The following is a 15,716-nucleotide window of genomic DNA, read 5'->3' as shown; positions in this document are numbered from 1 at the left end:
AATGGACCAGTCACGGTTTATTTGAAAATCCCTCTGTCCTCTGATGCACTGTCGTTCTGTGGTCAATGCCATCTGTACAAACACACTTTGTTCCGAACATTCCGACGATGGCGAAACGCACGTGGCCGGGCAGCTACCGCGGGGTTCTTTTGTCTGTAAAAGTCAGCAGCACTTACAGACTCACTTGACATTCCACTTACAGACTAACTTGCCACTGATACAACCTCCCACTAGACAATGTGCATCGAAGACCATCTGATGAACTGTGCATGAGATCATTTAGAAATTGATGGCTAACGTGTTTTGACTGTCAAAAACTTCATTACAGTACACTTCACTGTACAAACACTTTAAAGGATGTTTATTAGGAAAGTCTGCAAGTCATAATGGATAGCAGAGGTCTTGTTTATGGTACCTTCTTGGCCTCTAATAATTCTGTTTGCCTCCAGTATTAAAATCAAACTGCTTCCATGAAGGTGATTACTAAGATGAGCTATGGTATGTTAACCTACAACTCACAAAATGCAACAGTACAGACATTAATTTTGCTTTTAATTGTCTGTTAAGTTGTAATCTAAGTTGTGAACATTTAAATATAATATATATCTCATATGAAAAAGCTAAAGCACAAGTGCTTCTGCACCACCCCCTTCCCATCCCCCCACCCCTTGAGCCAAACCCACCCCAGTTCCGGTTTGGGCCCTGACTGATTTGGAATGCTTTCTTAGGCCACCCATTTCCACAAAGTTGTATGCACTCAGGAAATATAAAGTCAAAAATATACAAATCTCTTGTTGTTATAAGGTTTTTGTGAGTGAAATTACCCAGGACCATGGACTTGGAAGGAGAAGGGGGGGTAAGAGAGGGAATTTACAGCAATTCAACTTCAAAGTTCAAAACTGGTCACTTCACAGAAAGACTGCAGGACTGGTGAAACTCTTGCTTCTAGAAAGTGATACTGTAGTGGAGAATTTTCTAGGAAAAATAAAACAGCTTTAATAACTGGCCCGCTGGTATGAGCTACCGTGGAATAAATTAGCACAAAAATGGAAGTCTTATAACTGTTCACTGTTACAGACATAATCAACAAGGTCAGTCACTCTCAAAAGTTCATCTTCATCTTCCTCTGGCCCCACTGCCTCCTGCCCACTCCCCGTCCCGTTGGGTGCCAGGCTGGCGCTGGCTGTGCTGTCCTTGGGGGCCTGGGTCTTCTCACTTGGCTTGCCAATCAAGTTCTCAATGGTTTTCCCTGGGCTCTGTCCATTGGTGGAAGGCAAGTCCACCAGGCTGTAGTCCAAAGGGCTCTCTACTTTCCCTACATTATCAAAGTCATCTTCGTCGTCGCTTTCTATCCGGTAACAGTGCTTCTTGGGGTTGTCTGGAGGAGCTTGTGCTGCTGGCAGCTTATTTGCAGGAGCAGGGGTTTCTGCATCCTCGTTGGCATTTTCGCAGTTATCTTCCTCGTCTGTTTCGATTCGGTTCAGCCGTTTGCGGACAGGCTTCCCTTCCTCCTCCTCTCCTTCCTCCTCGGAATAGTCATCTGTGCTTCGCCGACGCTTCCGAATCAATCGCTTTGACTCCTTTGTGGATTCATCGTCTTCAGAGTTCTTGGATGTGTAGCTCTCTGGAATAAGCAGCAGACTTAAAGCCATTAGCAAATCTTAGTGCAATCTTTACACTTAATTTTTCATCTTTCACACTCATTAACAAGCCATCTCTCTCTCTCTCTCTCTCTCTCCATACACACTTCCATCTCCTCCAAGTTCCCCAACCAAGCCAAAACAGTTGCAGACTTTTTACTTTTTAAATAAACTCCCGAAGTGCAAATACCAACAATTTTTTGATGTTCTGCTTCCAATCTGAGGATTACCAGAGGCTCTGGAGGTAGGTGTGTTGCCTGCTAGCACTGGTAACTCCATGTGGGGAATAATGCAGAACTGCATCTCCCATCTCACAGCACATGCTTTATTTACACCCTGCCTGAAACTGAGAACCCAAATAATGGTTTCTCTCTATCATAAAATTCATACACACACACACACACATACTAACTGTACTATACCCTGACCACCCCAAAATCATATACAACTTCTTCCAAAGCATATGAATGCTGCCTGACTGTCACCTGCAGGTTGCTGCCCTTTAATGTGAGGCTTTTATTTTTCTTTTTTTGGTGGGGGCGAATGGGAATATTGCCTACACACAGACAGCCTTTGCACTGATCTTTGATGGTTTTGGTGAGAAAACATGGAGACCTAAAAATCAAGTAATTTGTTGTCTGCTTGTGATTTCCATTAGGAATCCATGTGAATTTTCATTTAAAGGGTATTATATCATGTAGGTTCAAGTTGATAGAGACTCTGTCAGTGCTCCTCTGTTTTCAATGTAATTACATTTTCAGTAATGTTATGTATTTTACGGTATGATGTGGGAACTGTGGGAGAGTGCTGGAATGGTACTAAATGGTGCTGATTTTAATATGCAGAAAGCAAGGACCAAATCTACCCAAGGAAATGGGATTTCATGAAGAAAAGACACTGTCAATCAGGCACTGCTAAAAGTCACAAATGCAAGAAGCAAAAAACCACCACACAGTGGATTTCTGAGAAGAGACTGTATTGCAGTATATGATCATGTTTTCGAGATCTGTACATCTGTGTCACGTGCTTTTTTCCCTTCACCTAAGAGGATAGATACTCTAACACCCTGTAATCTCAGGGCAGCCCTTCCAAAACTGAGGTGCTCAGCCTTCCTCATTTTCTGAGGAAGCCTGACATCCACTGCAAACAATACTGCTCAGCACTCAGAAAGCCAGACGTAAGATCTCATAAGCTGGGTACCAGGAGTCCAAGGCACCCAAAGACAATGGTCGCTTTTGTAAAAGATAATTCATTATAAATCAAAAAGCACACCAATCACTCATGGTGTGACTGACATTACTGAGTGGGGCTTCCTCCGCATGTAGCACAGGTCCTTAAACAGGAGAAGGGATGAGTCTGAACCACCAGCACAAACACAGTCAGGGAACCAGAAGCAATACCCTTTCTCTTACAAAAGAGAATCTTTAAAGACTCCTGTGATGGAGCTTTGTGATCTCCTAACAGAAAAGTGTGCATTAATGCCAATTTTGGAATCCCAGCACTCTGTGCCAGACACAGTACATTCAGCCCTGGAAGTCAGGATTAGGGACAATGAAACACTTTGGAGAAGTGACTCAGTTAACAGTGCATCATAAAGTGCCAGTGGGCTGTTTCAGAAGAAAACAGTTCCTGAGAAACACCAAGTAGCTCTAGAATCATCCAAAAGGGTTCTCTGAAATATCGGAATCATATAGAGTTTTCTCTTCATGCTAATGCTGACATACAGAGAGAGTAATCAGGCCTGCCCAGAGAGGGGGTGGATTCACCATCCCTGGAGGTTTTTAAACTGAGATTGGCCGTGGCAGTGAGTGCCATGAACTGGTAAATGGACTGGAGTTGGACCAAGAGTTGGACTTGGTGATCTCGTAGGTCTTTTCCAACCCAATCAATTCTATGATTCTATATACCAGGTCCTGCAAATGCTGGAGTGTTTAATTTACCTTCACTATCTGAAGTGGAGAGCCTGCGTTTGTGAACTCTTCTTAACTCTTTCCCGTATCGGACACTTTTCTGCGAGCCATCACTTTCTGAATCTTCCTTATAATTAACTTGTCTCTTCTGATTCCGTCTTGATCTTCTCCTCCGAGTTTCCAGGTAATCATCATCACTGTAATCTGTGTACTCACCACTCTCTGTACAGAAGAAAACAGTGAAATGCATTATTCCATCAAAGCAAAACTGCTTTACATAAAGTATTTAGATAAGCTTTAGACCAGTCCCAATAAAATCATGTGCTCTTCCAGGACAGGATGGTCTCAGCCATCATGCCTCATTATCCGGACCCATTCCAGGCTCACACACCAGCTCTTCCATTTCTTACCAGTGTAGAATTGCTTGACTTTAAAAGCTTCTCACAAACCCTTTTCCTGTGTCCCTCAAATTCCTCCTGAAGAAGGTTTCCTTTCAGTGTTTTTGTTGCCTCATCTCTACTGGTGCCAAAGATACCTCTACAATTCCTGACAATGGAAACAATCTTACTGAACTAGAGTTGATGGTGCATGCTACCACTGACACGGGGAGTCCATTCTATTTTAAACTTTAAATAAATTGTACTCTACTGGAAGACTTTTAAGAACTTTTAAGATGAAAAACCACTGACAAGATGAAACTCCAAGATCTGTTACAGAATTTAAATTAGTAACGATAATCAGTTTCATTCAATCATAGGTCTGCTTAAAACAGAAACCATACAGAAGAAACTTACCATTATTCACAGTTCTTCCTGCAGCTAGTGTCTCCAAAAGCTAGATTTATTTACATCAGGTGAAAACAGCCTCAAATCAGCTTAAGCTGCTTTTCCACTGAGCTATGCCAGAACAATTATCCCAAGATACATTTCTATACAAGTCACATGTATGTAAGGCTAGACTTGGCGAACACAGATTTGGGCAGGGCTCTCCCCACGTGCCCTTCCAGCCTGCGCAGGGGATATTTTAGGTGAGGCACAGCGTGCACAGAACTGGCCCCACCGTTTCAGTCCTGAGGTCCATTTGCCACGGCCGAGCGAGCTTGGACAGTGACAGGGAAGTCCTTGGGACTGTCACAGCACCCAGTACTAACCGGGGCTGACCCTGCTGAGCATCCGAGATGTGACGGGATGGGATGGCAGGGAGGCATTGAACTGCCAGGGGACAGTCCCCACTGAGACTGGAACTCAGGTCCTTGGGATTCAGAGTCCAGAGTGCTCTCCTTTACACCATGGGACTGCCCTACAAGTCACTCACTCTGCTCCTAACTTAGTGATTGACATGAGTCACTGATCAAAGTAGCATCCTCTTTACTTCCTAAAATATTAGAGAAAAAATTGGAGCAAGTAAGCAAGAACAACCACCTTCAGAAAGAAATCCCATCTCTGGAGACTGAAAACAAAGCTGCTCACAGGGCACCTGATTTCCTTAGCTCAAAACTGCTTCGAACAGGATCCTGAGAGACAATAAGGAGGGTAAGAGAAACACATAGCTAAGGCTATCCCTTCAGATATATATATATAGAATGATAGTGGAATCAATTGATTTTATCATAGGTGTATGTCCACCAGGAAACAGTTGCTCCTCTGTGTTACAGGATAGATGAGCAACCTCCTTAGACTTCTACCAGTATCTTCACATAAGAGCTTATGGTTAGTGCAATGATGCCTTCAGGACAGGGAGACAGAAACCACTGCCAGTGCATATAGCTGTCTTTATCTGTCTGTGCTTGACTCTCCTCTTGGAAACCAGTGCTCCAAAGCAACTTGCTCCAATGTGTTCATCATCTATATTGTAAAATGACAGATAGAACACTGGAATGATAACACACACTACAGGAAGTTAACACTCCATTATAGCTAGGACCTTAAATTCACAATAGAAGTAAGTAAAAATGCTTATGTATATGGCACTTTGTAGCCTGTGACAGTCTTCAGAGAGAGATGCTGATCATGAAAAGGTTTAAGTATTACACACGTACTATTCTAACACTTCAAACCATGCCAACAGAAAATGAACTAGTTGAAGGACAAGTAGAATAAAGTGAATTATTAGGTTCTCCTCTATGCAAGAGTTTTCAGTTACTAAAGATTTTAAGGGTAATTGTAGGAGGGAGAGATTCAAGGTGGTGTTGTTCGCATTCAAGCCAATCAGAAAGCAGAATGCCATACAGCTGAAGGAGTTTTCTTCCACAAAATGAGGGAAAATGTTCCTTTCAGAAGCTTTTCCAAAGGTGTTCAGAAGGTCTTCCAGTAGCTATAAAGAAGTACACTTTTGCCTCCATTCTTTGTCTTCCCTGCAATCATGTGCCAAACAGGAAGATATGGATGTAGCTGCAACTACCCACAAAGGTGGCCTTTAAAATCATAGCACAAGCATCCATTTAAATACAAAATTACCTCAAGATGCCAAGAACCTAGTGCTCATTACCTCAGTTTCCTGCAGAATATTGACAGCAGAACTATTAGCAAAGCGCTTTACAGCAAAGGTGACGTCTGACTTGACCAAAGGAAACAAACAAGTTAGTGTCAGTCACAAAGGAAACAGAGACTTCCACTCCTCCTCTCTCCAGCATATTTAATATAGCCAAGACTGCTTATACTCACCAGACTCTCTGCTTGAATTTTCCTCAGAATCTTCATCTTCATCATCTTCAGAGTATTTTTTCTTGACTGTTTTCCTTCGTAACCGCCTGCTTTGCCTCATGGGTCTGGAGTGGTGTCGCCTGGATATGCGGGCACAGAACTCTGAATCACTGTCCTCGTTTGATGGTGGCTCATCTTCGCTTTCATCCAGATTTTCTTCTGATATAACAAACTCATCCTGAGATCTGTTCAAAGAAAAAACACAGACAACAGACATAGGTATAATACTACTTGTATTTTACAAGCAAGTGGTAAGTATTGTCTTACACACACACACACAAAAAGTGCAAATCTTAGCATGAAGAGCAAAGACTCACCACCGACATGAGGTTTCAGCTCTATATTTGGGATAGAGCTCTACAGTGCATGACATTACACAGAAGATTAGAGCAGCAGGTGGATATAAATACTGTCAAAATCAGCACAACTGACATAGGACAGACTATAGTGTTCATGTAGTTCAGTGCAATGTAATATCTGCATAGCAGTAACTGTGGAGAGCTAAAAACACCCACCATTTTCTAGCAGAGGTGACCTCCCTTCACAAACCAAGAGCTGTCCTATGCAATTTCTGAGAATCAGAATATTGAAACCAAGAGCTGTCCTATGCAATTTCTGAGAATCAGAATATTGTGTCTTAACACAAAACTGTTGCCCTTGTGCATCTCAGAACCTCATCAGCTCGTAATGCTCCCATCACTCCAGAAGTGAGCCAAGGCTTTTTTAAAAACCCTTAAGCACTGAGGCCACCCAGTCACTTGTGTTTGCTGTAAATTCCAGTATTACATCCAGAAGGCCCTCAGCAGAGGACGGAGTTGAAAATGCATGACCACATTTTAACAGATCAATGCACTATTAATTCTGCCAGATTTCCACACAGTACACTCGTTGATTGGAAATTTCCAGCACATGTAGCTCAGTAATTCATGGTGCCACTGAAATGTGCTCATCATTGTCACAGGTGAAAAACAAAGCTCAAAATTTGCATCTATCTTGTATAGATTTTCCATACACTTAGTAAATCAGCTCAGTGACTGCTGTAAAGCTTTAGATGTTGCTGGTAAAGAGCCTACAACAGCCTCATGTTTTATTATGTTTCTTCTTTGAGGAATAAAGTTCATCTAAAATGATCAAATTTTTTGACATCAGGAATTGCACAGACTGTACAAGAAGAAATTCATGCAAAATGGGTTTCAGTTAGTCAAAGCAATATTCATTTAGCATTCAAAGCTTCACGTTACATATATTTGTTTTCTACAGGTTTGTTGGCTATGTTCAAACTCTCATCTGGTAGAGAGCAGCAATCAAGAACTGATTTCAGAACCTGTCAAGTTCTGTATGCTCTGAATAAGAGCATTTTCCTCTTCCAATTTCTAAATGACAATCAGGGCCAACAAAAATCCCACAAAAAGAAACAACCAGCCTCATTTTAGCTACACCTTTGTTAAGGATTTCTGCTCACATCAGCCAGAGAACTGAGCCTGCCTGGCTCCTTCACTAACAGAACCCCTTAGTGAGGCCTCAAACATCCCAGTAACATTTCCAGATCACTTTTTGCTTAAAATACAGATTGGATGATTTCAGCACTTGGATCCAGAGTTTTTCCCCTAGGCCAGGAGGACCCCATGGCAGGGGGTTCAGGACTAGATGATCTTAAAAGTCCCTTCCAACCCAAACCATTCTATCATTCTATGACTTCTGCTGGTACTGTGCAGTGCCACTCCAGCACTGGGAACACGCTCCTGATGACTGTTTCAGGAGCACTGCAGAGTCAGAGGAGCCTGCAGCAGGCAGTGCCTGGTGGAAGTTAAACTGCAGACCTACCCATCACTGATCTTGAATTCATCCTCACTCTCCTCTTCATCCAGATTACTGTCACTATCCAAGTCATTTAGTCGCCGTCGTTTCTTGCGTCGTGCTGCAGCAGCTCTTTGTGGTCGCTTGTTTTCCTTCCTTTCTTCCTCCAGGATTGTGGAAATGTCTTTTCCACGGTGACCTGTGATATTTGACATGTCTTTGCCCCTGCCAATGCCTGAATTCCGTGACACAAAGGGGAAAAGAGAGCAAGTTTATTTTCTCATTTAGCTTTGTACAGATCTTACATGCTTCATCTTATTTGCTGTAAAAATAGAGTATTTTTTTGTCTAGAAAGACTCTGTCCAGGGCCTTGTTCCTGACACACAAAACCTAGCTGTGGTCATGTTGGAAATACTGAGGTCCATGCAGAGGGTCCTGTTTAAGTCTCAGCATCCTGATATTCAATCCCAACCCACATTACTACCACGTCTTTTGGGAGAGCAGATAGCAGAAAATACATTTTCTTCATAATGTTGAATATCCTTCTTGGGAGAAACAGTGTTTGAGTTGCTGTTTGGCCAGGAAGTGGAGTTTCTGAAAAGCTGCTTTACTGTTGAGACTTTGTTACATTTATTGTATGGACTTTGTGTTACACACCCACAGACACCTGATTTCCAGACTGTCTGTGTATATCCATGAGCTTCTGAAAACTGGTGTCTGTAGGGAGATGCCACAGGCCAAACAACTGAGGGACAGTATTTTGTGGCTGTTATCTCTAGGCAAGTTAAGGTAACACAGAAGCACAAATCCATTCCCATCTCTCAGACAGCGCTGAAAATCTCTCATTTGGTCCCCTGAAAGTGCTTATAGAGCTCGATGAATATTCTTAAGACAACTTTGTACCCCCAGTTTTTAGGGGCTCCAACTGCAGACCAATTTATGAGCCCTACTTTTACAGGGCACAAATGTCAACAGCACTGCTGCCATTCCATTCTCAAATCCAAAACTGAGCAAAATAATTTTAAGTTTTCTTGTCATGCTTATTCATTGCATATATTAAAACATGTACAAGCTGAATTTAACCATCAAGGCTAAATACTTTCTGGCATCTTTTGGCAGCCTGGGATGGCCACTCCTAATGGAAATTATTTAGTTCACTTCCAAAAATACAGCAACAAAAAAACCTCTGTAAACTACAACATTTAAGGGGAAGGATTACACTTGTGGCTTCTCATATCAAAATAAATTTGGTCTCAATCTTCTTATCACCATTGCAATGAAAAACAAGTAACATCAGAAACATACCTCCTCCATCAGCTTCCTTGATATCATCTTCTATTGCCTCATCAATTGCCTCATCAAATTCATCAAACCTAAAAATAACACCTTTCATTTACCACTTTGAAGTGAAACTTAATTAAATTATATTATGAAAACATGTCTCAAAATCCAAAGAAATCACACTGCAGAAATAGTGAGCTGGATATATAACAGAGTAACTAAGATAGTGGGCTGGATTCATTATAAAATAGCCATTATTTAAAGATGTGTTTCTTGTTTCTATTTGCTAGCAGATTATTTATCAATGCCTGGCTGTATTACGATTGATTTGGGCGAACAGAAATCCCCTTTCATTTTACACAACATATCCCTGAATTAACAATATATAATCTAAAAGTTCTTTAACAGTTTCAGTGGCATCTTTCACACAAAGCATCAGTCATTTTTTCCACAGCTTTTATCAGATGACATTATGTTCCAACAATCTTCAAAACAGACTTTCTGAGAAGCATCTATTAAAGTCAAGGTAAAACTCTTCATGCTGTCTACATTTTCCTTCACAACTCATTTCCCATGGCTGCTTTCTCCTCTTAAAGCTCACGGTAATTCTGCTTTGTGGATCTGCGACATCCTAAGCTGAGCAGACAAAACAAAACATATTTTACACAGCTCCTTGCAATTCTGTACAAATAACCTGCATGCAATGTTACATAACTAAAATGGGCAAACAAAAGCACAATATTTCAGGGTGTTTGTCCTGCAGCAACTTTTGTAAAACTGCAAAAATCTCTGCACCCTGAGTAACTCATTTAAAGGGAATGGCAAATGGAGGAAAAGGGATCCAACCCTTTCAAACAGATGACCTCAGTTTGTGTCTTCAATTATGAACTGAAATCTCATAAAAAAGGATTGTTACCTGTTCCATCAAATAGATGCCTTGAGCTCTAACATGCAAAAGTACAAAATTTATTAACTATATAGGAAAGACATTTTATTTAGGTGAAAGTTTTTCTTCTCCTTTTTTAAAAAGTAATTTTTTTTGCATTTTTGTAAATACAAACAACTAACAATTGGACAATGCATTCATTAAGGGTTACATTTCTCAGTCAAGAAAGAAAGATTGCAGTTATATTTATCTTGGTCCTCCATAGGAATCTCCAGCAGAAAAAGAAAGAATAAATCTAATATTAGACTCTGTATTCCAACACAAAGCACACACCACTTCCTCCTTTAAATATAAAGTGATGGACTTCTGATATCTTTATATTACCTAAGAACAACTGCATATCACATTCAAGGCAGCTTTACCCAGCAAGGAAATAACTCTGAAATCATTCCATCATTAAGATCAGTTCCACATTACTCGAACTCTACTTTCCCTCCATACAACTACAAAAACCTCACAAAACAAAAAACCTCTTTAAAAGAAATCACTTATTGCTTCAAATCACTGCTCATAACCTGAGCTCAGACAGCTGACAGCTGCTTGTCCATTAGGTGTACTGGAACATAATTTCTTCTGCTGCTGCTTTATTTGTGGTGCAGTTTTGCTAACTGGCTCACAGGAGGACTCAACAGATGACCCGGGGGATACAAAGGGATTACAGACCTTTAGAGAACCAGAATGCTCCACAATACAGATCTGTTTGTAAGCAGAGTAAGACGTTTAGCATTTATTTACCCCTGCTGAAGGAAAGCACAGACAATTCTCAGTGACACCAGAGGGACTTCACTGTGGACACATAAATCTGACACACTGATATGAGCAGTATTTTTACTCACTCGAAGTTATGTGTATGATGTAGTCCGCAGGAAAGACTCTATCATTATTTCTCAGAAGATTGATTTCTCCAGAACAACATTATTTCCAATATTACTGTCTTTGCACAACATGGGTGGGGCTGCACTTGTGCCACATACCCTACAGGCAAGGGTTTTTTTTCTCTTGGTCAGATGCTGCCTGACTGTACGGGTGACTGTGAGTATATATCCCTGAAGGAAAACTGTTTGGAGTGCACCTTTAAGAGAAGAGAGCTACCTGTAGCGTGTGTGGGGTCCTGTGACCAATGAGATGCTTCAGTGAACGTGAGGTGAATGGGCTAGCCAATAATGTCATGACATGTTGGATGTGAGAGAATATAAAAGGTGTGGATGCTACTGAAAATAGAACCACTATGATCTATGAGCTATGAGGAAACTGTCTTGAATAAACTCTTGTAAGCCTTCTGAATCAAGCCTTCTGATGCCTGCTGTGCCTGAGCTCTTCTGACCGTCATTCACGCTGCCCCCTTGCTCGGGACAAGGGGACCCCAACACCTGACCTGTCATTAATGTAATACCAAATTCTATATAATCTTGCCTGTAGCATAACGTTCCTTACAGGAATACTTAATTTCTCAAAGCAGCAACAGCATTTTCATTAGTGTGACTTCTGCTGCTCATTTAAAAAGTTACCGAAAATTAACAGCTAAGCAAGGTCAGGCCGAGTTTCTGGCCAGGCTGGGACACTCAGTGTATACAAACACCACATCTCTCCCCAGCAGCAAACCCAGATGAAACTCACAGTCAATGATGGTTATTGTTGGAAGGCTTGCTATTCTAATATTGTAAAGTTCTAATTTTTGATGATAAAGGTCTACATAGACTAAGTTCTGGAATGTATTTTTTTTAATATTCCTGATGTATCTGGGACAAAAAAACACAAGCTCTCAGGCAACCCTATTCTTTTCTAATCCCAAGGGCATCCTACTTGCCTGGTGGACTGAAGAAGATATGGAGTGTTTCAAAGTATTATTCAGATTTATAAAAACACCTTGGTAGTACACTGAGTACTATTACTAAGATTATGCTGAATTTTGGAAAACTTAGATGATCTGTTCTACTTTCAGCGTGCATAGAGTTTAAATATCTGGCATTTTCATTTACTAATTACATTTTTATCACAGTTTCTCTGAAGATCTACAGACCATTTTTAGATATACTGTCTTATAATTATATTATCAAGCTTCATGTCCCTCTCATGTAAAGGAGGTGTAAGGTGGGGAGGGGGAAGAGAGCAAGGAATTGAAGGCCTTTAGACACAAGCATAAGTTTCCCTTGCAAGAGAAAGGAGAGGTTTGATTCACCTGCTTCAATTTACTTCAGAAACTGCAGTAACACCAAGACCTTCTCCAGTATTCCTGAACAAAGTACCATATACGTTTTTACTTTTTTTATGCATCATCCCTTCACTATACCACCTCATGCTTTCACAACCATGAAGCATAACCCGTATTTAGAGAAAACAACAAAGACACTTTGGGCTTTTCTTTTAAATGTAAAAGTGTGTGTGAAAAGTGGAGGGATTATTCAGAAAGAAAACACCTGTATGACTTTTGCTGTACAAGCCATTTAAACAAGCTGCTGACCTGTAGCTTATGCACTTTCGAGTTCTGGTTGATCTCCTTTCAAGCAGTTTTGATTTGGGCTTTTTGGAATCTTTCTTCTTTTCTTCCTGACCTTCAGGTATTTCTGGCTCCTGTTCAGGTAAGACAGAAGTGTCAAAAAGATTTATCTCTCCCCTCCCTTCACGCTCGTTATGACTGAACTCATGTGATTCAGATATTCATACCACCTAGAAAGCCCATATCCCCAACACAGCATGGTTTGACTTCTAATATAGTGACTTGTTACATCAGTTCAGGTGAACACTCGCACATCTGGCCCTTTACTGGCTACATAACTTCCCAAACACAGAGTTTAAGGGTTCAGCCTGTTGTATCACTGTGTTCATGCTGCAATGCTGAGATCCTGCCTCAGGTGATACTCCCAAGACCAGTAAATGTGGCATCCAAACAAACTGTCCAGCATCTCTATGTACTGAGCACAGGGACATCTCTACATGGTGCAGTTTCAATAAGGTTCCATGCTGGTTAGTTTCATTATACTGTTTCCAAGTTATTAATTTAAAAGAAAAAACAATCCAGCCCAAGGCTGCATTTTTCAAATATTTACTCCCAGCCATAGACTCTTTTGCAAGTTTGTAAAATCTGTTCTCATTTTTCTGTTATCCGAAGACAGGGAGAGAAACTTGGCCTTGTTACAGTCAGGCAGAGTGGAAAGCCTGTTTAAAACAAACAAAAGGTTTGTTTTGAATAGAACAGAACAGATTATATCATTCCTGATGAAGGCATTTGGCTAAGACTTCAAGGGCATCACTTTAAAATGTATTTAAAAAGAGAGAAGAAGCAGTTCTCCTTGTGAATAAAAGTATTTTTCCTCTTCTGTCAAGGGAAACCATATAAAAGCATCTGTTAATGAAACACTAAATATTTATAGTTTTTAATCATATGTGACCTTAACATCATTTGTTAAAGGCAAATGCTATGCTGCTAAGACATACAGAGGGTACAAGGCTGGTGAAGGGACTAGAGCACAAGTCCTGTGGGGAGAGGCTGAGGGAGCTGGGGGTGTTTAGCCTGGAGAAGACGAGGCTCAGAGGTGACCTCTGCACTGTCTAGAACTGCCTGAAGGGAAGTTCTAGCCAGCTGGGGGTTGGTCTCTTCTCCCAGGCACTCAGCAATAGGACAAGAGGGCACAGGCTCAAGCTCTGCCAGGGGAAATTTAAGTTGGAGATCAGAAAAAAATTCTTTCCAGAGAGAGTAATCAGGCATTGGAATGGCCTGCCCAGAGAGGGGGTGGATTCCCCATCCCTGGAGGTTTTTAAACTGAGATTGGCTGTGGCACTGAGTGCCATGATCTGGTAAAGGGACTGGAGTTGGACCAAGGGTTGGACTTGATGATCTCGGAGGTCTTTTCAAACCCAATCAATTCTGTGATTCTGTGATATTCCCCCTGAATCATAAGCCATAAACATTTATTTCTATCTGTTCCAAAGGAAAGCTGTGACAATGAGCTCAGACCTAGATAACAATACAGCAAACACCAGTTACTTAACTGAATCCCACCTTCATAAACTGGAGCATTCAACTCAAAACCCAGTTGCAATGGGTAGGGAGGTAACTCTGTGATCACTCATTGACTGAGTTTGGCATCAGTTGGCTCTAAGAAACACCATAAAGCTCTCATGGTCTCTCTGCTATTTTCAGTCTAAAATAAAGGGTCTAGAATTATTTCTGACCTGCACATAGATTGGTTTTCCTCTCCATGATCCTACTAGAACTTCTGGCACACCTCTGAGAAACTCACTCCCTGAGAAGTTTGGAAAATAAAACCATAATACAACTCGGACACAGTAGCTTACCTGAGGTGGAATGATGTTCTCGATACTGATACCCACGTAGACTAATCGCTCTTTTCTTTAAGAGACAAAAAAAGTGAAAATAAGCTCACAGAAAGACTGTACGTATCTCAAATAGTGCTGTAGTTGGCACCATTTGAAGCTAGGCAGAAACATCCCAAGTGAAAACAGTTATTTTAGTTGGGATTATGTGCTAATTCTCATATCAATACATTTTCCTGCATGTATAATGTAAGAGATTTCCAAAGAGTTCTGACAATCAACAGTAGTTGAAGACTGTCAGCACCACAGAAATGAAAGCACGTAAAAAACTGAAAAATGTTAATGTTGTGATGAAGATTATGTTGTCAGGTCCATAACTACAATTTTGAAGGTGCTGAAAGATAAAATTGGAATTCAAAAATCACACTGAATTGGAAAAGTTATGTAAAGATAGGATGTAATCCAAAATGGGTAAGTGCTGGATCTTAGACCCGTGCAGAACAACCAACTCTAGAAAACAGCAGGGGAACAAGCAACTGCCTGAGTAGCCATTCTTTGCCAGAGAAGAGCAGCCTGAGCAAAGATCAGCAGTCAAGCTGCTGCAGAAACAACTATGATGATACAGATGGATGTGTGAACAGGAGAACAGCCAACAGGACACCTGAAGGACACCTGCTCACACTTGGCTGGAGTACTTGCTGCCACCTGGGCATCACACACACTTCAAGAAAGACGTGATCCAGCCGAAGAGTTCAGAGCTACCCAGTGGGAGGGCAGCAGACATGCCCTGTAGAGAAGGCTGAAAACCAGGATGGATTGGTCTAGAAAACAGCGGAAGATTGAAGAGAGAGCAGTACTCAAATACAGGAAAGACTCTTGTAAGAAGAAGCAGGCTGTCGTCCTTGTTCACAGATGTTACAAGATTAAATCAAAGTAAGCAGAATTCAGTTTAGACAGCTTGCCTCAACACCAGCACCCTGTATCATCAGAATTGCCCTGGGCACAGCCCTGGCCCCAGGACACAAGTCTCATGTAACTCATGTTGTACCTGTCAGTTCCAACTACAGATGGGTATCCCAACACCTCACCAACAGCAGCTGGTGCTGATCTTCATGGTGATGAACTGAGCTTTCATGAAAAGCAGTCTGTCAGGAAGAATAGCCAG

At 41.3% G+C, this 15,716-nt stretch overlaps 1 protein-coding gene across 1 annotated transcript in view; it reads right to left on the bottom strand.

The window, feature by feature from the left end:
- Window positions 1–338: 338 nt before the first annotated feature.
- Window positions 339–15,716, bottom strand: part of RSF1 (remodeling and spacing factor 1) — a 68,891-nt gene continuing 53,513 nt past the window's right edge. Inside the window, exons 10-16 of the mRNA XM_071556995.1 lie at window positions 14,573–14,627; window positions 12,738–12,847; window positions 9,355–9,422; window positions 8,077–8,284; window positions 6,214–6,437; window positions 3,581–3,772; window positions 339–1,624 (exon numbers count right to left, since the gene is read on the bottom strand). Coding sequence (XP_071413096.1) covers window positions 1,056–1,624; window positions 3,581–3,772; window positions 6,214–6,437; window positions 8,077–8,284; window positions 9,355–9,422; window positions 12,738–12,847; window positions 14,573–14,627 — 1,426 coding nt within the window. The 3' untranslated portion in view covers window positions 339–1,055. The remainder of the gene's footprint in view (window positions 1,625–3,580; window positions 3,773–6,213; window positions 6,438–8,076; window positions 8,285–9,354; window positions 9,423–12,737; window positions 12,848–14,572; window positions 14,628–15,716) is intronic.

The sequence above is a fragment of the Pithys albifrons genome, chromosome 1, assembly GCF_047495875.1.
Source record: "Pithys albifrons albifrons isolate INPA30051 chromosome 1, PitAlb_v1, whole genome shotgun sequence".
Lineage (NCBI taxonomy): Eukaryota > Metazoa > Chordata > Aves > Passeriformes > Thamnophilidae > Pithys > Pithys albifrons.
The sequence above is the reverse complement of the archived record's forward strand: the minus strand, read 5'-3'. Positions and strand labels throughout refer to the sequence as shown.